This window comes from Euphorbia lathyris, chromosome 4 (assembly GCF_963576675.1).
Source record: "Euphorbia lathyris chromosome 4, ddEupLath1.1, whole genome shotgun sequence".
In the NCBI taxonomy this organism is placed as follows: domain Eukaryota; kingdom Viridiplantae; phylum Streptophyta; class Magnoliopsida; order Malpighiales; family Euphorbiaceae; genus Euphorbia; species Euphorbia lathyris.
Genome location: NC_088913.1, coordinates 15,344,603 through 15,368,420, shown reverse-complemented (window position 1 = coordinate 15,368,420; position 23,818 = coordinate 15,344,603). Strand labels below are relative to the sequence as shown.

The following is a 23,818-nucleotide window of genomic DNA, read 5'->3' as shown; positions in this document are numbered from 1 at the left end:
ACATTCCACTCCGTTTTACGCACAAGCAAATGGTCAAGCCGAAGCATCCAACATAATTCTAATTCAAATCTTGGAAAAGATTCTAGAAGACAATCCTAGAGAATGGCACAAAGTTCTCTTAGAAACACTGTGGGCTATGCGAACATCTAAGACACGGGCGACCGGAGTAAGTCCATTTTTCCTAACCTTTGGCCATGATGCGGTAATACCATTGGAAGTCATCGTTCCTTCACTCCGAGTGATGCGTCAACATGATTTAGAGCCGGATAATTATGTGCAAGCCATGACTACTCGAAGACTTGGATTATGAAAGACAAAAGGCGCTCGATTGCATGATGATCCAGAAAAAGAAAGTCGAAGACGTGTACAACAAGAAAGTAAAAAAGAAAAACTTTAAAGAAGGCGAGCTAGTATGGAAGCTGATTCTACCAATCGGGACAAAAGATCGTGAGCTTGGGAAATGGTCGCCCAACTGGGAAGGTGTTAGAGATTAATGCCAGTTAATCAACTGTAGCGCAGTGGAATTGCGGTTTAAAATTTATTTCTAATCCCTTTAGTTTGATCTTTGTCCGTTAACCATTGATTGAATAAAACCTTTGGATCCATTTAAGGATAAAAACTTACCCGGACTGTCTCTTCTAGAGACGGCTGAAGAATCCACAAAGTAGTAAGATCTCCGTAGTCAGGTGCACGAACATCTATTGAGCTAGAACCAGTGCTAGCCGAAGAACGAAGAAGAACTGGAGAGATTTTGATATTTGCCAACAAAAAACCCACTATCTCATTCCATGAATGACTGGTGGCTGCGGATTTATTATTGCTTTGATAAGCAAATAGGTTGGCCGAATTTGATGTATATGTTAATTAGGGTTTTAGTGTTTTAATTTATATATATAGTGTATTCCTAAACCTAATTGGTTTAGGGTTAATTGGTTAATTATAAAACTAATCCAATCCTAATCTAATTACATAAATAAATACCAATAATATTTATTCTATGCAATTAATTATGATTAGATTAAATTTAATTACCCCAATTAAACAAACAACACTAATTAATAAATTAACGTATTAGTTTAATTAATTATTCACCGAATGCAATTTCATTAATTTACAAATTAATTAATTACATCCCGTAAACTAATTAATCAATTAAATACTCAACACTTAAGACCATTAATCAATTACCTTGATACAAAGTATCAATTAATCAATTAATTAACCACCAATTAATTACCTTGATATTTTACTATCAATCAATTAATTAATATCATCTCTCCAATGTACCATTCTATAAGTTCTAACTCAGATGTTCGATGTGCACGATCCTATGGGACTGTCCTTAGCTAGCAGTGGGCTCACGGCCTACAGACAGTAAGTGGGTTCTAGCAAACCATTACTGCCCCTAACTAAGACAGAGTTTCAGCAGTCTAAAGATGCAGAGACCCTGTAGTTATCTCTTAACGTCTTTCACCATTTGATATCGATATTATAAACTAGAGGCATGGCGGCTATCATCCTCTCTGATGTTTATGGTATTTCTTGATCTTAAGTAGATTAATGAATCAGATAAGTAAACTACTTATCAGGGTGTGGGCACACACTTATCAATCTCACTTATCAAGTGGCCTGTGATATCATCTCACTGTTATGTGAGTGGTAATTCCATCACTTCACTATCAATACTAATGTGTTCACCTGTTCACCCAATCATACCCGTATTTGGCATCCTGTTACAGACCTGTTAGGCGTATGTCAAAGTGAACCGGATCCAACATTGATATTATAATGAAATCTGGTCTGAAGACAGTTAGAGATCTACTTAAGAAAACTAATGACACAACCACCATGTAGTTTTCTCGGGCGGATCGATCCAGTCACATGTATACAACATGTACCCATATTCACAACTGACTTATCAAATGCTATGGCTAGTATCAATTACTACCATACAGTCGTCGAATATACAAGTCTGTGGTCCTAATCATTCCCATGATAGAATAGACTTGGGATATGGTTTTACGATTATCAATCAATGGATTCTCTATTCATATTACAGCACAAGATATAAATGAACTAGATTAATGCCTTTATTAATGTAACACAAATAGTGTATCTATGCAAGAATAATCAAAAAGCATAATACAATATACATGAACCAATGCCTAAGAACTAGGGCACACCAACAGAAGGACCATTTCAAGTCCACAAAGAGCTTCCCAGAAACGCGTATTGGTTGAAGAGCTTAGACGGAGAACCACATAGGAGATACATTAACGGTAAATATTTGAAGAAATATTTTCAAAGTATGTGGGACGTAATTAACACAGGAACCGATGGGAGCGTCACGCATAACACATGATGTGTAACGTGCGAAGTAGCCAGCCAACAAGGCGTAGAGGAAGCACATCCCGAAGGACAGCTCAAAAAGCCAAGTACGCGGGGCGTCTTTTTTTTTACGCAGGGCATGACTCAAGCACGCACGAAAGTCACACCCCAGAGGCTCATTTACGCTCGGCGTAATGCCAAAGACGCCACGCGTAAATCTCTTCTTTAGATGCTCCAAAGTCAAAAGCTCAAATACGCAGGGCGTGTTTGACAATACACGGGGCGTAAACCAGACGTGTGTAAAAGACAGCTCTAGGAGCACGAACACGCGGGGCGTGCCCCAAAGACGCAGGACGTGTACTAGACGTGCATAGAAGATGTACTCCAGGAGCGAGAATACGCGGGGCGTAAAATCAAAGACGCCACGCATATTCATCATCGAGAAAGCGCTTCAAGATCAGGAGCACAAATACGCGGGGCGTAACCAGATGACTTAGCAAATGTTCAAACGGCAATCAACTCACAAAACAATGTCCATTTGTACTACACAAATAAATAAATGAAAGAATGAGCGTACAAACTCAAAACAAAGAGGAAAAGCAGGGGCGACCCATGAACGTACCTCACGGAAACAAACAAAAGTCAGGCTTTGGGTATTTCGCCCAAGATTCACAAAGTTTGGAGGCAGCCTCTTTGTGTTGCTCGCTCTGTCGGTGCCATGCCAACATCTCATCATAATGATTGGCCAATCGATCTTTCTCACGGCCCAACTCTTCCTCCATCCGCGGGAAACAAGCCCTAAACCCGGAGCTAGCTCTAACCATATCTTCCTTAAACGCTCGAGCTTCAGCCACCTCCTTCTCCAATGCTGCAAGCCGCTCCTCTACAGCTGTAATTTTGGCTAATCGTTGCCTATCCGCTTCTTCAGCATCAACCAGAGCATTAAACTTCTTGCTGTAGGCCTCTAACTCTGCCATATTTGATCTAACTCGAGCTGCGAGACCTGCTGCCACGTTTTTCTCAGTAACATAGGATTGATAGCAAAATAATACGTGGTTCTTGGCAGATTTCAACGGCTCAGTCTTGAAAGGATGAACACACACACCCATCATAAGGTCAAAATCAATCATAGCTCTTTCAACACGGGTCGGAGTCCAAGAGTCAAGAGGAGAGGCGACAAGCTTACTGAGATTGGCACGATCATCACTCAAAGAATCATCACTAGGCAAGGATGAGTCAGCTACGGCGTTAGGCGGTCCTTTCAAAAACGAAAAATCCAAACCAGCAAAAGGATTATCAGCCTTAAGACCGACAGGAACTAATGGAGGACGCACTAGAGCTGATTCCTGCCATATTCAAAAATGACAATTCAATCAAACAATATGACTCAAGCATCCCAAACATAGTTCATAAAATAACGGAGTCGCAAAATCATACAAACCTGAGACAATGGTGCGGCAATTAATCGGTTTAAAGAAGATGCAGAAGGAAGATGTGTTCGTGCTGGAAGTTGCAATGGAGTCATATCCACCTCGGTCGAGCCATCATCAAGAGACAGGGTTCTAATCGAAGAAGTCACGTTCCAACATGCCCCTAGCTGATCCAGCGCTCCATCCTCAAAACCAAAGTATAGGTCTTCGTCAGAATCAATTCTCTCTCCTGGTCTCACAGAAGGGCCTGCCATAGTAGGTACCTGCCCTCCCCCATCCACCTGCCCTCCCCCATCCAACATGATTGCTTTACCTTTGCCTTTGCCCATTTCGTTTGTCTCAAGAGTGTTCGGGACCAGAAGAGTCAGATTGTTATCCTTTCCCGAGCTACCGCTCGAATCTAAAAAAAAATGAAAAGAATGTATATATATATATAAAATGTACATACAAAACAAAATAAAAAGAGCTTACCAACGGGTGGAATACACTGCTGAAAAACGGTATCCCACCAAGCATCAAACGAAGGTCGATCCGATCCAAGCAGAAGTGGTCCCTGATCATATCCCGCGTCCAGAACCGCAGCGGCTATATCTTCGTCACTAGCTCCATACCGCTGAGAAGAGGTAGGAAATGGGAGTGGCCCTGGAATAGCTTGGAAAAATCCTAATTGACGTGCCCAAAGACAAGGCGCATATAAAGTCAGACCAGGATTTGATGATCTCGAGGTTCTAGTTCGGTTCACCCCGTGGTGTAACCGACGTGTTGCACACACCGTCATCCACCATTCAGTACCTTCATGGGGGACAGTAGATAAGTAAGAAAGCGCCCAGGATGGTAGACATGAATTACTCTTATTCCAAAAGAGAAACAGCTCATTGTGAATGGATGGCACTAAAGTACGAAGAAATCTCACAACCACACCAACGGCCAAACTCGAAGAGCTATAGCAAAGGTCTACACCAAGATGATCTGAAACCCCCACTGATGAAACAGTAGCCAAATAAGGGAAGTAGATAAAAACCCACAGTTGTAACAACCACAAGCCACCCCGAGGTTTTACAAATGGTCTGCCCTCAACCGTAAGAGCTAGGCGGTGGAAGGTTGAAGCTAACAACATGGTGCCAAGAGCTAAACGACGGCCTGAAGCCAAAGCCTTAGCAATAATCAATATTTCAGCGGTAGGCCTAAGACCCAACGGTTCAAAAATGTAATTGCTAAGCATCATCCACAGGAAATGCACATGATCCTCATCATCCAACTCCGCCTTATCCAATTTCTTCTTAATTATTTGGACATACGTCCCAGCCTCTTTAGATAAGATGGCTTGCACTCCAGGGAATGCGTGTGTATCGACACAACTTGGGACTTCCTCTCCAATAATAGGCAATCCCGTCAAAGCAACCACATCACGTAAAGTGATAGACATAGGACCCAGCGGGAGAATCAATGAGTTGCATGTCGGTGACCAATAATTCAAAACTCCTTCAAGCACATTCACACAAGGAGTAATTTCATGACGAGTCAAACGAACAAAATCCCTGATGCCAACCTGGTCCCAGACACTTGCATACCTCAATTCTAAACGATCTACAAGGTCATTCCACCCAGTGTAACAACGAAGGAATACCAGACCTTTCTTATTCGCAGGGAATTGATAAGTTTCCCTATGAAGGGCTAATTCGGTAGCGGTACTCACGGGATAAGGGGGCAAAGGCGAGTTATTCATAGCAACAGGGCTAATAGTAAAGACACTGTCCTGAAATTGGAAGTACAGACACAATCAATCAAAGCCTATGGATGCTACCTTCAAATACATGATCATGAAATTACAAAATTACCTCCTGCAAGCCAAGGGTTATGCCTAGGCGAGAATTAGCGCGAATGGTGTCAGAATATGAGTTCGCAGCTGTGACAGACAGATGCAAAATTTCAGCAATACAATTCCATCCCCACGTAATAGCTCTAAAATTCTTATGTTTTATTCCAATTCAATTTATTTTCTCATAAAATGTGATTCTACACACACAAAAGCAAAAGAAAAATCAAAAAGAAAGAAAATAAAGAAGAGAAATAGTTTGCATACCCATGCTTGAGAGACTGAGAACTTGATTCTGAGTGTTCTTGAGCTTGGGGAAAAGAAAATGGCAGAAACAAAAGTATCGAAAAGAAAGAAGAGTTGTAGATTGATTAGGATAGAGAGTTCCAAAGAATTCAAATTCTAAAAATCCTGCAGGATTCTTTTCTCTATTATCTTAAAAAAGAAAAAAGTATTTAATAAAACTTCTTTTGTACATAAATTTTATTGTTACTAATTCATTTATGCACAAAAGAAGGGGGCAATTGTTGGCCCAAAAATAAAATAATTATTTTTATGTATATAAAATGCTTGGGTTATGTTTTTAGGATATAGTTTATATCTTCTAGAAAATAATACACGTGTAAACTAACCCATGAGAGTGTCCGGCACCACGCGGGGCGTGTCCTCCATACGCAGCGCGTAAACAAGGCGTCCGGAGAAATCAAATGTCAGAAACTCAAATACGCAGCGCGTCCTTCACTTTACGCGGGGCGTACTTTATTACGCAGGACGTACTTGCCAATATGTCATGCGTAAGATGCATCCGCAGAGTGTTCCAAGATCAGAAGCTCCAATACGCAGGGCGTATCCGCCAATACGCAGGGCGTACTCCTTTACGCGAAACGTGACACCAGAGACGCCACGCGTAACAATCATCAATGAAACGCACAAGGCCCATGAGCCACAACACGCAGGGCGTAGTAGGACATACGCGGGGCGTATCGTCTCTTCCGGAAACAGTCAACGGCAGTTGAGGAAGTTAAGTTAGTTGGAGTGTTAGTTGGAGTTAGTTGAGTTAGTTGATGATGAAAAGACCAAAATACCCTAATACCACTAAATAATTACCAAAATGCCACTCCAAAATACTATAAATAGATCCCCTCCCCTTCATAAAAAAACACACTCAACACACAACAAAACCCCTCTCTAAAGGTTACTCTCAATGCTCTCTTTTTAGTTCTTAGCTCTTAGCTCCTAGTTCTTTAAGTTCTTCTAAGTTCTTCTTTTCGTTCTTCGTTTTTCTTAGTTTTAATCCCTCCTTTAGCTTCCTTTAGCTTCAATTCAAGTTCCAAAAGCCTCTTTTCAAGTTTCTCAACTCAAATTAGTATTTTTAGGTTGTTACTCTGCTTAATTTTTCAATTAGAATTTCATTTCTGAAGTAATTTTCCAGATTCGTCCATCCTTTTTCAAAGCTCAATTCCGTTCATTTAACGTCATTTTTTGCCTTCGATCCCTTCGATAAAGTTGTTCCTAACGTCCTGAATTTCGATCTAGCCTTTTGATTCACTTAATTCCATGTCCGGAAACTCCGTTTACAAGCTGATCTTTGCACCTCAAATCATTTTAGACATTCTGTTTCCAGATTTTTCCAGATTCAACTAGTCATTTTCAATCCTCAATTTCGTCTGTTTACAATTCGTTTTAGCCTTCGATCCCTTATAGAAAGTTGTTCCTAACCTCCCGAAGTTCAATTTTACACTATTTACTTGTCCAATTCCGTGTTCATAAGCACTCCAACCAAACTCCCCAAAGTCAAAGTTTAAATCTACCCCATTTGCCTACCAACGTTTAGTCATTGCACAAAGCACATACCGTACAGGCCCGACCGGTTGCAGCTCTCCAAGAACTTCCAGCCAACACCAAAATTTAACATCAATCCGAGATAGCTATTGTGGCTCCGAGTTTGTTGTTGAATTCCAATTTATTTTAATTGCATTTCAATTCCTTGTATTTGATTTGTTCTTCCATTTCAATTGAATTAGCTATATGTTTAGTATAGAAGTTCTTCAATTGTAATTCATTTTTAATTTTATGCTTACCTCAAACACATGTATTCAAACCTTGATTTACATCAATAAATACCGATTTTTCACCAAATTTCGTGTCAATTTCGTACTTTAAATTCCTTTATTTTCTCGTCTTCAATTTACCCGCATTAGCTTAAATAAAACAATTTATCTAGCAAAGTTTCTGTAACAGCGCTAGAGACCCAAGAGGGACTTTTTCAATCCTTGCGTCCCTCGCCAATCGTTTCGTTTAGAATTCAAGTTTTGGCGCGCAAATTCCATAAACTTAACCATTTCAATTGAAAAGTAATCTTCTCTGGCATGCCCGCACCCTAACCACACGTGACAAGGTTGAAATTAGCATATTCGCAAAATAACGCTAACAATAATTATTGAAAAATAAAATTTAAATAAATTAAGGTTGGGGGGAATTGAACCTAGGTTCTTTTAAAAGGAAGCAAACGTTATAACCATCTCATCTACCTTTAAATAATAAAATATTACTACATAGTTTCTACATAGACTAATATTAGGGGGGAGCGAAACTACTCGTGACTATGATAATTCCGGTGGCCGGAGGGGCCCGGGCCCCCTGTATACGCCCCTGAGTATAACAACACCCTATTTATTAATATATAAAAAAGTTATGACAGGTACCGGGTACCCTGGAGGGTATTTCTATACATGTCCCATTACCCTAACGGGTAATGGTTTTGATCTCATACCCGTTCCATACCCTTTTATACATGGTACGAATAGTCCCATTAGGATCGATAGTATCATGTACCTGTAAGTACAGTACCCGTTGTCATCCCTATTAACAGATACTTGGTGATTGTGACAGGCAGGTTAGCCAAGTCTTTTTGGGTTTCCATCTAAGTATCTTACAAATATCAAGCGTATGGTTAATGGTAATTTCTCATTTAAAGAATTAAGATGTTAACCAGTTGTGATAATTAATGAAAGTTTCTATTTAAAGAAAACACATTTATCAATACTTTACCTTACGAAAAAGAAAAACACCTTGCCTGGTAAATAGTTTTTTTTTTTTTTTAAATACAATTAGAGTTTTAGGTGATTTTTAAGGTTTTGACTAGTCGAAACTCGTATTTGGTAAAAAGAGATTTGAAAAAGCTTATTGAGTCCAAAAAGCTAATTTTGAAAAAAAAAAACTGGTTTTATGAGATTTTTCAATTAGCTTATTGCTTATCTCTTTTTAAATACATTTTTACTCCTAATTATTAGGCTTTAACCCCAAATAAAGGTTTTACCGTTTTTTTATTTGTCATTTACACAAACATTTATTATCAATCAGCTAGGTTTTACCAAATAAATTTACACAATCAGCTAATCAAATCAACTAGTCAAACCAGCTAACAAAAAAAATCAACTGACAGCTATTTACCAAACATGACAGAAAAAGATGTCGTCATAAATTAATAGGTAACTTACCCATTAAAATTAACTCATAAAATAAATAAATTGCAAAATTAACAAAACACAACTTTATTAATAAATATTCTAATTATTCAAATTATGAAAAAATTAAAACACATTAAAATTAAATAGTTATTTTTTAGATGTGATCATATCAACACTAATGCACTGGATCCAATCAGAATTCCAAAGTTAAACGTGCTTTGACGAGAGTACTACTAAGATGAGTGACTTTTGTAAAAGTTCAGTACTAAAATGGGCGACCTCTTAGGAAGTCCTCATAATGTACTGCCAAATGTTGGATGTGATCATACCAGCAGTAATGCACCGGATTCCATCAAAACTCCAATGTTAAACGTGCTTGAGCGAGAATATTATTAAGATGTGTGACCTCTTTGAAAGTTCTGGTGTTGCACTCCCAAAATTTACGACCAGCTCGCCCATCTCGTAGCCTCAGGGGTTCCTCGAAGTTGCGTGCGGGGTACCCAGACATGTATTCTTATATGTGTTGGATACCCGTCACAGATAAATTTTTTAATCTCATACCAGTTTTAAATTCTTATACCCAAGATTAAGATAATCCCGATGAGATAATCTCATTAGAATCGGTAGTACTAGATTGCACGGATACTCTTACCCATCACCATCCCACCTACAAATTGAGGAAACTAGATTTTATTTTTGGAACTATCCATTTTCCTTAACAATCCCTATTTTGGTTACAAAGCTATCTTTGAGCAATAATTGAACTTTAGATAGCCGTTGAGATGGTGACCACATATTTGGATATTAATTGCAGCATATATATCCACAGCTTCATCAATTTACTTCACTACTCATTTCTCTCAGATCAATTCAATGAGCTGGTGGTGGTCAGGCGCCATTGGAGCAGCAAAGGCAAGTTAACTTCACCACCTCAATTTTCATTCAATTTGATTACAAAAGATTCTAACTTTAATTTGTTTTGCTTTCATCCCATTTGATAAAATGCCTAACAGAAAAAATTCGAAGAACAATATGATAATAATGCACCAAGACAGTACCAAAGTGTAGCTCTTGTGATCGGAATCACAGGCATCGTCGGCAATAGTTTAGCTGAGATTTTACCTCTTTCAGATACCCCCGGTGGCCCCTGGAAAGTCTACGGTGTTGCCCGTCGCCCACGACCAATCTGGCAGGCAGATCATCTGATTGAATACATTCAATGTGATGTCTCAATTGAAGAAGAAACCCTAAAAAAGCTTTCACCTTTAACAACATCACCCACATTTTCTTCGTAGCTTGGGCAAGCAAAAGTACAGAAGCTGAGAATTGTGAAATCAATGGCTCAATGCTGAGGAATGTGCTGAAATCAGTGATCCCAAATGCAGAAAATTTGCAGCACATCTGTCTACAGACTGGATCAAAGCATTACACGGGTCCTTTCGAGTTATTTGGGAAATTTCAACCTCATGAAGCTCCGTGGCATGAGGATCTTCCTCGCCTGGATACAATAAACTTTTATTATACACTTGAAGATATACTGTTTGATGAAGTGGCCAAAAAACAAGGATTGACATGGTCAATTCATCGGCCTACTGCGATTTTCGGGTTTTCACCTTGTTCATTGATAAATTCAGTGGGTACTTTATGTGTTTATGCAGCAATTTGTAAGCATCAGGGACTTCCATTGATCTTTCCAGGAAATCGTGCTTCCTGGGAAGGGTACTGGTTTGCGTCCGATGCGGATTTGATTGCGGAACAGCAGATATGGGCAGCAGTAGATCCTAATGCGAAGAATGAAGCATTCAATTGCAGTAATGGGGATGTTTTCAAGTGGAAACATTTGTGGAAAGTGTTAGCAGATGAGTTTAAAATTGAGAATTATGGGTTTGGAGAGGATGATAAGAGGTTAAGGTTACATGAAATGATGAAGAATATGGGGGGATTGTGGGATGAGATTGTTAAAGAAAAAGAGTTAGTTGATACTGAGGTTGAGAAAGTAGCAGTATGGTGGCTTCTTGATCTGGCTTTCAATGGGGATGGTGGATTCATGGACACTATGAACAAGAGCAAAGAACATGGTTTTTTTGGTTTTAGAAACACACACAAGTCTTTCAAATATTGGATTGATAAACTGAAATCTCATAGAATTGTTCCTTCATTTGATGATTGATCAACTTTGATATAATGACTAAAATGGATATTAACCAGCTAGCTAAGTTCTTTATGCCTTTTAGTGGTCTTCCGTTGTATTGTTTTCATGTGTGTTAGTTTGTTATGCGTTATTATATTTTTGTTTTTGCTATTTTGGTTGTATTCATAAAAGTTGGGCAAGCTGTCATATACACCAGCTATATTGTAACCGTTTTATGACCTCAACAATGTATTACGATGTTGTATATAGTTCATGCCTTTGGAGAGGTTATCTAGCGAGGAAGAATATTATTCCTATTTCCTTCTATTTTCTCTCTTGCTAAATTTTAAACTGCTTTTTGTCCCAGCATTGGTATCAGAGATACTCATTTCTCTAGCCAACTTGTATGGTAAACCAATCCTACACTAAAGCTAGAGCAGCAACACGAGCTCAAGCAACCATGGAAGCTTTAAAACCTCAGTTGAAGGAGCTCACTACCCAGTTTTATAACTGATCGAAAGCACATCAGGCTCATTTCCAAGCCATCCAAACAGCTCAACAGAAGAGGATTGAATATATTCTTTTAGAGCAAAACCAATTAAGAAAAGATGAGATTGCTTCTCAATAATCTCTTGAAAATTTAGTTCACAAATCCATCACCACCCTTGGCAAACTCATCCATTCACAAAGTGAATTCAATTTGTTACCTCTTAAAACACTCAACCTAAACATGGACCCAAATAAGGGAATCCTGGACAGTTTCCATGCTTCCTATTCAAGAGAATCTAATATTACCAAACCTCAAACTCCAATTCCTACCTTTAACAAAATACTACCTAAATGTGAGTTATTTGATGGCACAGAAGTGGAAAACTGGGTGAGCAAGTGCTGCAAATATTTTCAACTTGTTGAAGTTGATAATTCAAATAAGGTAGCCCTTACCTGGCTGTATCTTCAGGGAATGGCTGAGAAGTGTTATAACAGCTGAATTCCCAGTCATCCACATTCTACTTAAGAAGAATTCTTTTAGGAGATTGAAAAGCGATTCCAGGAAACAAAAATGGAGGATATAGTAGAATCGCTTTACTAGCTTAAGCTGACTTCAACTGTGGTGGAGTATCAAGATACTATAACAGAATCCTTCTTTGTTCCTTCATTTGATGATGAACTTTAATATCATGATTTTATTAACAATCTTCTTCTTGTTGTTGTTTTTAGGGTTAAATACATATAGACGTCGTGTGATTTCGCTTATTTACAGATGCATACTTGTGGCATTTTATTTTATTTTTTGCAAACACAACCATGTGGTTTGTAAAATTTTGCATTTGGGCTTACTTTGTTAGAATTTGGCCCATAACGACCTCAAAATGAAAATTTTCAAGAATTAAATGATAATTTAAATAACTTTAATTCTTCAACCTTTTAGATTTGAGGTCATTTAGGTGTTATTTTTTATGAAAGAGAAAGTTAATGTTTAGAGAGAGAAAACTCCAAAAATGATGATTTTGAAAAATTAAAATTATGGTTCCATATTAAATATGATACTAAACAACTTTAACTCTTGAAAATTTTCATTTTGAGGTCGTTATCGGCCAAATTCTAACAAAGTGAGCCCAAATGCAAAATTTTACAAACCACAAGGTTGCGTTTGCAAAAAAAAAAAAAAAACACAAGTATGCATCTGCAAATAAGCGAAACCACACAATATCTATATGTATTTAACCCTAAAAACAACAACAAGAAGAAGATTGTTAATAAAATCATGATATTAAAGTTCATCATCAAATGAAGGAACAAAGAAGGATTCTATTGTAGTGGGGTGGGCCTTCTCTATTCTTAGTTTGAGGGATTCAAACTGATCTTGATATTCCACCACAGTTGAAGAAGTCAGCTTAAGCTAGTAAAGTGATTCTACTATATCCTCCAGTTTTGTTTCCTGGAATCGCTTTTCAATCTCCTAAAAGAATTCTTCCTAAGTAGCATGTGGATGACTGGGAATTCAGCTGTTATAACACTTCTCAGCCTTTCCCTGAAGATACAGCCCGATAAGGGCTACCTTATTTGAATTATCAACTTCAACAAGTTGAAAATATTTGGAGCACTTGCTCACCCAGCTTTCCACTCCTGTGCCATCAAATAACTCACGTTTAGGTAGTATTTTGTTAAAGGTAGGAATTGGAGTTTGAGGTTTGGTAATATTAGATTCTCTTGAATAGGAAGCATGGAGACTGTCCAGGGTTCCGTTATTTGGGTCCATGTTTAGGTTGAGTATTTTAAGAGGTAACAAATTAAATTCAGTTTGTGAATGAATGAGTTTGCCAAGGGTGGTGATGGATTTGTAAACTAAATCTTCAAGAGATTGTTGAGAAGCAATCTGATTTTTTCTTAGTTGGTTTTGCTCTAAAAGAATAGATTCAATCCTCTTCTGTTGAGCTGTTTAGATAGCATGGAAATAAGCCTGATATGCTTCCGATCAGTTATAAAACTGGATAGTGAGCTCCTTCAACTGGGATTCTAAAGCTTTCATGGCTGCTTGGGCTCGTGTTGCTGCTCTAGTTTTAGTGTATGATTGGTTTACCATACAAGTTGGCCGGAGAAATGAGTACCTCTGATACCAATGTCAGGACTAAGGGCTCTAACATACAGAATCAGTTTAAAATTCAGCAAGAGAGAAAATAGAAGGAAATAGGAATACTATTCATTCATCGCTAGATAACCTCTCCAAAGGCACGAACAATATACAACATTGTAATATATTATTGAGGTCATAAAACGGTTACAATATAGCTCAGCTTGTCCAACTTTTATGAATACAACTAAAATAGCAAAAGCCAAAATACAATAACCCATAACAAACTAACACATATAACAAAGACTACTAAAAGACATAAACAACCTGGCTAGCAGGTTAATAACCATTTCAGTCCTCCTTCTTCATTGTATGTGACAATCACTATATCAAAGTTGATCATCAAATGAAGGAACAATTCTATGAGATTTCAGTTTATCAATCCAATATATGAAAGACTTGTGTGTGTTTCTAAAACCAAAAAAGCCAAGTTCTTTGCTCTTATTCATAGTGTCCATGAATCCACCATCCCCATTGAAAACCAGATCAAGAAGCCCCCAAATTGCTACTTTCTCAACCTCACTATCAACTAACTCTTTTTCTTTAACAATCTCATCCCACAATCCCCCCATATTTTTCATCATTTCATCTAACCTTAACCTCTTATCATCCTCTCCAAACCCATAATTCTCAATTTTAAACTCATCTGCTAACACTTTCCACAAATGTTTCCACTTGAAAACATCCCCATTACTGCAATTGAATGCTTCATTCTTCGCATTAGGATCTACTGCTGCCCATATCTGCTGTTCCGCAATCAAATCCGCATCGGACGCAAACCAGTACCCTTCCCAGGAAGCACGATTGCCTGGGAAGATCAATGGAAGCCCTTGATGCTTACAAATTGCTGCATAAACACATAAAGTACCCACTGAATTTATCAATGAACAAGGCGAGAACCCGAAAATCGCAGTAGGCCTATGAATTGACCATGTCAATCCTTCCTTTTTGGCCACTTCATCAAACAGTATATCTTCAAGTGTATAATAAAAGTTTATTGTATCCAGCCGGGGAAGATCCTCATGCCACGGAGCTTCATGAGGTTGAAATTTCCCAAATGACTCGAAAGGACCCGTGTAATGCTTTGATCCAGTCTGTAGACAGATGTGCTGCAAATTTTCTGCATTTGGGATCACTGATTTCAGCACATTTCTCAGCATTGAGCCATTGATTTCACAATTCTCAGCTTCTGTAGTTTTGCTTGCCCAAGCTACGAAGAAAATGTGTGTAATATCTGTTAAAGGTGAAAGCTTTTTTAGGGTTTCTTCTTCAATTGAGACATCACATTGAATGTATTCAATCAGATGATCTGCCTGCCAGACTGGTCGTTGGCGACGGGCAACACCGTAGACTTTCCAGGGGCCACCGGGGGTATCTGAAAGAGGTAAGATCTCAGCTAAACTATTGCCGACGATGCCTGTGATTCCGATCACAAGAGCTACACTTTGGTACTCTCTTGGTGCATTGTTATCATCTTGTTCTTCGAATTTTTTCTGTTAGGCATAAACAAATTGAATGAAAGCAAAACAAATTAAAAAGTTAGAATCTCTTGTAATCAAATTGAATGAAAATTAAGGTGTTGAAGTTAACTTGCCTTAGCTGCTCCAATGGCGCCTGACCACCACCAGCTCATTGAATTGATCTGAGAGAAATGAGTACTGAAGTAAATTGATGAAGCTGTGGATTTATATGCTGCAATTAATATCCAGATATGTGGTCACCATCTCAACGGCTATCTATAATTCAATTATTGCTCAAACATAGCTTTGTAACAAAAAAAAATGGATAATTCCAAAAATAACATGTAGTTTCCTCAAGTTTGTAGGTGAGTGCTTTTTGTTTTCTTTTGTTTCGTTTTTTTTTTTCTAAAAGGACACAAGTTATCATAGAGAATGATAATTTTATCTTTTTTTTTTTTTGTTGAAGAAAAGTTTCAAAAAGGAGCTCCAATAAGCTGCAACTTCTAGAGAAAATACTAAACGCTATGGTTATATAAACCTAATCAAACGCTATATTTTCTACGGTTTGGAGTGAAATGTTAAACGCTATTCCGAAAAACTGAAACAAACACCCTCTAAATTTAATTCTAACGTTTCCAAACAAGTTCAAGTTTAGTCATGAGTTATCGAAATTCTGAAAAAACTGGGTTGACTGTTATTTAACTGTCACATCAGACTTTCCAAAAAAAATTGTCGATAAATTGAAGCAGTTTCCTATATTTTTTTTTGTACTACTATTAATAACACAATAAATATTTCAAACAGTTTGACAACAAAAATTGTGATTAACTTATATATAGCAGATTTATTTTTTAGTATTTGTTAGTCTTTTAGACATAATTAATGTTTGGAAAGTCTGAAGTGATAGTTAAATACCAGTAAAACACATTTTTCTAATTTTTTTTATAACGTATGGCTTGATTAGAAACGTTAAAGTTAAATTTGTAGCATTTCATATGTTAAGGTTAAATTGTACACTTCCTTTGAAACGTGAGTGATAAATTTGGTTTTTATCCCTATATTTTAAGTAACTTTAATTTTATGACTTTTCAAGATCATTATCATTTACTTTATTAGTCAAGAAAGAGAAAGTTAAATTCTAAAAAAAACACCGAACATGTTGATTTTGAAAAGTCGGAAATTTAATCCATAATAAATATGACATTAAACAAATTTAATACGTGAAATTAGTTTTCTACTTTTAACCTAGTTTTAACATTGCTTTTCTTAATCATGTGTATGTTTTACATTCTCTTAAAAGATAAGGCCGCATGTATCACATAGTCCCCGGTTAGACGCTCAAAATCGAAAATCCGCATCGATTTTCTCCGATTAATCTATTTGGACGATTTGTTTACTCCTAAGTGATTTTTAGTCGTCTGGCTCTGTCTAAATTGCCTACACTACTTAGATGCGTGTCTAAGCGGCGATTAGTAAAAAAGTTTTTTATTATGATTTTTTTTGCTTTATTATAATTCAATTTTGAATTGTTTCAATAAAATTTATAGCTCATGTTATAGTATTAAATCATTTGGGCTTATGTCAAGTGGACCCACTATGATTTAAGGAGTTCAGATGGACCCTAATCAACACAAAGAGAAATGGAGAGTTATATGATGGCTGAAGCATAGACCGAAGGCAATGATTCGGTCGTCTTAATGTTGCTTTATAACTTGTAGTAGGGACCATAATGGGTAGGAGTATTCATGAAACCCGGTACTATCCGATTATAAAGGATTACCTGAAACATGTGTAAAATGGTTAGGATGGATATGAGATTCAAAAAATTATGTGTGACATATATAAGAATCCATGTCCGGCTATTGCTACTAGGGATGGTAATGGGTAGGGTACCTAGGTAGTGCCAATAGTAAACCCTTACCTTTGAATTACTCGTACTTGTCTCATTATCCTAACAGATATACCTTTTGCATCACATACCGATCTCATTTAATTCACAGGTACACGCATTAAGAATCAATAAATAATGTGAATTTCAAAACTAAAATACAAGAGTGGTCTTTTCTCTGTGAGAGTTGTCGTTGAGGTTTTGCCTCTTCTTTGTGAGAGTTTGGTCTTCTTTTGCTAATCTGGTTTTTGCTGATCCCTGGTAAGATTCATCTCTCTAATTTTCCCTTATTTCTTACTGCTCTGTATTTTTTATCAATCAAGGAGATCGCATTTCTTGTTTTGACTTTTTGTATTTGTTGGTTGTGTTGTTTGTCGCTTTTCCCAATTTTTCCAATTTCTTTTCGTAAAAGCCGTCTTTTCCTGGTTCTTTGCTTTTCCCAATCTTTCCTTTTCTTGATCGCAAAACCTTTTTTCTTCGTCATCTACAAATCAATTTATCCATTACCTTGTCTCTCCCTGGTTGTTTGTTTGGCCATGGAGGAAAACATGGCAAATATGCAGATTCAGGATGATGAATTTGCTGGTATCGATCTTGGCTTCAACATTGCTGAGGAATCGATTGATACGGCTTGCTTGAGATTGATTGGACGTTTTATTACGGATAAGACGGTGAATTTCACTGCCATGAAGAATAAACTAGCGGATCTATGGCAGCCTGGGCGGGGTATTGCTATTCAGGAAATCACAAACACAATTTTCTCTTTTGAATTTTTTCATGAAGTGGATAAAAACAGGGTTTTGGCTGGAGGGCCTTGGTCCTTCGATAACCAAATGCTTATTCTTAGGGAATGGAAGATAGGTACGGATCCTGAAGCTATTAATCTGAACATGTTGGACATCTGGGTCCAAGTATATGAACTTCCTGTTGGAACAATGTTTGAACATGTAGGACGTCAACTTGTCAATTTCCTGGGGACATTCCTGGAATATTACATTAACAACAGTAATGGCATCCGCAGACAGTATATGCGAATCAGGGTAAGCATGGATGTTCGTAAACCTTTAAAGAGAGTGAAGAAAATTCGGAAAGCTAATGATAGCTGGTGTTTTGTGTCTTTTAAATATGAACGGCTCGGTCTGTTCTGTTACTTGTGCGGGATGATCGGTCATTCTGATCGTTTTTGTGAAAAGCTGTTTGTTCCTCGTGTGATTGAACTGAAGAGGGATTGGGGGGACTGGTTGAAAGCGCCATTAAGAAGAGGGGCTAATCAGAATAACTCGAGATGGCTTAGAGAAGCCAGTGGCAGCACCTTGAACATGGTTGATGGAGGGTTTGGCTCAGGCAGTAAAGATGAGGGAATTGAGAAACCAAATTTTGTTCTTATACAAAATAACACTCTGTCAAATAGTAGTAAAGCAGGGGGGTTTCATCAGGGTTTCAATAACAGTCCAAACAACTTCAGTAACACACAACTCGAACACAACAAGGAACAGGAGGGGGATGAAGAGATGTCAATGGATGAAGAAGAGGGGTTAGAAATAGCAGAGGTGCGAAAGAGACGTCGAGGCGGCCCAACATCCATTAATGATAAGACAACAACTTTTAATTCAAGAAAGGATTGCAGTATTGTTGAGATTGTGCAAGAGGAACCACAACAGGGAGATTCCATTTCTAATTCTGATAAGGATTCTCCCATCACAAATGACACGACGAGGTCTGGCATTCAGGCCCGCCGAGAAGAATGAGTTGCCTTAGCTGGAATTGTCGGGGATTGGGGAATTCCCGGGCAATTCGAAGTCTCTTGGAGCTTGTTAAAGCTCATTCCCCAACTCTGATTTTCCTTATTGAAACTTTGTGTGAGAAAAAGAGAATTGAACTTGTGAAGAATAAATTGAAATTTGATTCATGTTTCTCGGTGGATAGTAGAGGTCATAGCGGAGGGCTGGCTGTGATGTGGAAAAATAAAGATGATTTCTCAATCAACGGGTACTCTGATCACCATATCGAAATCAACGTCCACATTAATTCTGAGGATGATTGGAGAATTGTGGGTTTTTATGGTTTTTCCAACCGTTCTGATCAGCATCTATCATGGAATTTATTGCAACGCATTGCTTCTCAATCGGTTCTTCTTACGGTTTTCATTGGGGATTTCAACTGTCTTCTTGATTCTTCTGAAAAAAGTGGGGGTCAGCTTTATCCTCCTTATCTTATGAATAATTTTGTTGAAGCTTTATCAGGTTGTAATTTACTCGAAATCAATCTTATTGGTGATAGATACACTTGGGAACGTGGTCGTGGAACTACCAATTGGATTAAGGAAAAACTTGATAGAGCTTTCGGTACTGATTCTTGGTTTTCTCGTTTTGGTAATCACAAACTATGCAACTTAATCTCTGCCTATTCTGATCACTCGCCCATCTTGTTAAATTTCAAGAGTGAACAGCCTAGAAGGAAAAACAGATCGTTTAAATTTGATATGGCGTGGCTCTGTGAAGGTGACTTTTCGGAGTTTGTCCAAAAATGTTGGGTTGCGGATAAGGGAGCATCTCTCATGGCTCGTATTGTGTCGTGTTCGAAGGCCATAGATATTTGGGGCAGAAGATATAGAAGACGGTTTTCTGCGAGAATTGAAGGCTGCAAAAAAACACTTGAAAGGCTGTGTTAAGCCCAAAATATACCTAATATATCATCAATAATTACATCGATATTGCTACGAATTTATGCTATTTATACCTATTTAGAATACTTTTACTTTCGAATATGTTTCTTTCATGCAAGGTACATAAATATTTGGTAAAATCCAAATAGGAGTAAAAAGAGCTCAAAAATAGAAGAAAAGCCCTACAAAAGGAGTCGAAGATGACGAAAATTAATAACGCCAAGTCGAGGACACAAACGAGAGCAGAAATCCAGAAAAAGCTCCGTGTCGCGACCGCGGCCCCCCTCTTTCACGGTCGCGACATGCGTCCTTCAGCCTTCTTCCCTTCGTCCGAAGCTCAACTTGATGCTCCCCCATTCACGGTAGTGAATTTGGATTCTCGGTAAGATTAGGAACCTTTGCAGCACAATAAACACATGTTCGTTTTCGACGAAACACGACCGTTCGGGTGGATAAAGACGTCCTTTCACAGCAGACACGACTCTCCACAACGGACACGACTCTCCACAGCGGACACGACACTTCAATCACGACTCTTCAACATCTATAAATAAATAGTTGATTTGAGAGTTTAGTACAATGTTGAGAGAGTTAGATTTTGAGATTAGTGCAAGAGTTATGCAGAAACTCTGTCTCAGAAATGAGTCAGAGATTAGAAGTTCATTTCTGTTCAAAACAATATGATGTACACACATTGTTTACAAATTAATAACAAAGTTCAGTAGCGTTTAGACATTGTTCCAGTTTAGTTTTCATTTTGGTAGAGGCCGACCGTATCCCTATTACGAAGTTACAGCGAGAAGATTGAGTAGAGGATTCGCCCCTGAGCCTGACAAACTCTAACGAAACCCAAGGAAAGGATTGATCAACCCGTTCACTTGCACGCCGTCGAAGAATTCAATGCTCCATGTTCTCTATAAACTTGTATCAATTTATATTGCATCTAATAAAGTCCGTTCTATTCGATAGATCGTTATGCAGCACTTATGGTAACCAATCCACTAAAGTGACTGATGGTGTTTTCATTAAAACGTATTTAATTCAAATCTTTACAAGGAAACTTTGTTGAACACTTAAGCAAATTACTATCTCGGTAGAGTTTTAATTTGGTTAAGGGCAATTTATCCCGGTTAAGGGTTTTGTCTCGTTCAAAGCCAATTAATTAGAGGTTCCGTCATTTATTTCATTTTTATAATTCATACAAAGTTTAAAGTTGTTTCTTTGCTTAGTGCAAACGAATACATTAGTTTACTTTTTAAAAAAGTACTAAACGTTCCTGTTTTGCAAATTCATTCTTAAATCAGAATATTTTCTAACATTTTCATATTCTAATCTAATTCTCATTCTAGCAATTTCATAACCAAAATCCAATTCAACGATTTCCATATTATAAACCTTTAAAAGTAAAATTCAACCGATTATAAATAAGTTTTGTTAAAAAACGTTCCCTATGGGATCGATATCTTTTATTACTACAAGCGTATACCGTACACTTGCGGAAATGGCTCAACAGGCTGCATTCGAGTTCTGATTAGGGAGAGGTTAAACGGTTTTTGGAAGCAAAATGTCAACTTGAAAGTTTGCTTGAACAGGAAGAGCTTTCATTGAAACAAAGAGCTAAAGCTTTCTGGTTAAAAGGTGGTGATAACAATTCCAAATATTTTCACGCCTGTATAAAGGCTAGAAGAAATCAGAACACTATTCATCGTATTAGGGGCGAAAATGGGGAGTGGGTTGAAGGACAATCTCCCTTGTGCAACTTAATCCAACAATATTTCATCCAGGTTTTTTCTTCTAATTCCCCTAGCGAATACTCTGATGTTAATATTCTTGAGCAGGTTGTTTCAACTGATATGAATGATAGCTTGATTGCTCCTTTTGATATTTCTGAATTCAAGTTTGCTATCTCACAAATGCATGCTGATAAGGCCCCAGGGCCGGATGGTCTCAATCCCGGTTTTTATCAACATTTTTGGAGTTCTATTGATCGGGATATTTTTTCGGCTTGCTCTAGTTGGCTTGAGAGAGGTGAATTCCCTGCCAACCTAAATGACTCTGTTTTGGTTCTAATTCCTAAATGTGAGCAGCCCGAATGGATGAAAGATCTCAGACCCATTGCACTCTGCAATGTTCTGTACAAATTGGTTGCCAAAGTATTAGCCAACAGACTTAAGCTAATCCTTCCGGACATAATTTCTGAGAGTCAATCCGCTTTTGTTCCGGGTCGATCCATTATTGACAATGTGCTTGTTGCCTTCGAATCCATTCATTATATGAAGCGTCGTAATAGAGGTTCAGCGGGGAATGCTGCCCTCAAAATCGACATTGGTAAGGCTTACGACAGAGTTGACTGGGGTTTCCTCAAGACTGTACTTATTAGACTGGGTTTTCACGAGAAGTGGGTTTCCTGGATGATGTTATGTGTAACTACGGTCTCTTATTCTGTGGCGGTTAATGGGGAGCTGGCTGGTCCTTTTAATCCTAATCGTGGGCTGCGACAAGGGGATCCTTTGTCCCCTTATCTCTTCATCATGTGTACTGAGGTTTTCTCAAAGCTTATGTATCATGCGGAAAGGGTTGGCCTCATTAGCGGTTGCAGAATTCATCCTAGAGCTCCTGCTGTATCACATCTTTTATTCGCGGATGACTCTTTCCTGTTTTTTAGTGCCACCATTGAGGAAACTTCCACAATTTTGGATATCCTACATAGATATGAACTCGCCTCGGGTCTTGCTATTAATCTTCAAAAATCAGGTATCTTTTTCAGTCCAAATGTTCAACAGGAACTTAGAGCGTCTATCCAGAACCTGTTGGAGGTAAATGAACCTTTGGATACGGGTCGGTATCTTGGCCTTCCTTCGCTTGTCGGAAAATCAAAGAAAGCTATTTTCAGCTTCTTAAAAGATAGATTAAGGAAGCGATTTATCTCATGGGGAACCAAATTTCTATCTAATGCTGGTAAAGACGTTCTTTTGAAGTCTGTGGCTCAAGCTTTACCCACATATTGTATGAGTGCTTTCTTTCTGCCTAGGACTCTTTGTGACGAGCTTCAAAGGATGATGAACTCCTTCTGGTGGGGTATGAAAACTGATGGTAGGAGAGGGATAAATTGGTTCTCGTGGAATCGACTCTGTGATTCTAGAAATTGTGGAGGACTGGGTTTTAGACAGCTTCACTCTTTCAATTTATCTTTACTGGGTAAACAAGGATGGAACTTCATCAATAAACCAAATGCTCTAGTTAGCCGGTTGTTCAAAGCAAAATATTTTCCGCATGATTGCTTTCTTTCCTCCAAACTGGGTAATAATCCTAGTTTAGTTTGGAGGAGTATTTGGAGTTCTAGAGAGGCTCTAATGTTGGGTCTTAGATGGCGCATCGGAGACGGCAACAACATCCTAATTTGGAAGGATCCCTGGCTTGACAGAGATAAAGATCCCATTCCTATTTCAAACAATGTGGTTGTTAACTCTTGTTCAAAAGTTTCTGATCTTTTTGTTGCAGGAGAAAAAAGATGGAATGTGGATGTTGTGGAAGAGTTGTTCAAAATTGAGGATGTTAGGGCGATTATGAATATGTTAATTCCCCAAAGAAGCTTGAATGATCGGCTGATATGGCATTTCACAAAAGACGGAGTGTATACCTCAAAATCTGGTTATAAAGCGTTTGAAGAGCGAAATCTTGCTGTTACTGAGATGGAGGGGTGGAAACGTCTGTGGCAGCTGCATATCCCGCCAAAAATAAAATTCTTTCTGTGGAGGGCTGCTTCCAATTGTTTACCGACCAGACTCAATCTTCACTCCAAGGGCATGGACGTTCCATTAACGTGTACTATATGTGGGAAGGAGATTGAGCATACCTGGCATTTGTTTATGCAATGTCAGTACGCTATGGAATGTTGGAGTGAAGCTGGAATTAATCTCCCTTGGGATGCCGATGCTGAATTTGGAGAGTATCTTCTTCTGCTCTGCAAGCAAAGAGTTGGAATTTGGATTGACAAA

General features: G+C 38.2%; 1 protein-coding gene and 2 pseudogenes across 1 annotated transcript; 2 read left to right on the top strand and 1 right to left on the bottom strand.

Annotated features, from left to right (window-relative positions):
- Positions 1-9,359: 9,359 nt before the first annotated feature.
- On the top strand, positions 9,360-9,478 carry LOC136228388 (5S ribosomal RNA; annotated as a pseudogene).
- Positions 9,479-9,763: 285 nt separating this feature from the next.
- On the top strand, positions 9,764-11,470 carry LOC136227779 ((S)-8-oxocitronellyl enol synthase CYC2-like; annotated as a pseudogene).
- Positions 11,471-13,917: 2,447 nt separating this feature from the next.
- On the bottom strand, positions 13,918-15,571 carry LOC136226108 (3-oxo-Delta(4,5)-steroid 5-beta-reductase-like). The gene is made up of 2 exons (XM_066014439.1): positions 15,402-15,571; positions 13,918-15,300 (listed from the first exon to the last, which is right to left on the bottom strand). Exons 1-2 carry the CDS (start codon positions 15,438-15,440, stop codon positions 14,137-14,139), a joined length of 1,203 nt encoding a protein of 400 aa, XP_065870511.1. The 5' UTR covers positions 15,441-15,571; the 3' UTR covers positions 13,918-14,136.
- Positions 15,572-23,818: the final 8,247 nt, after the last annotated feature.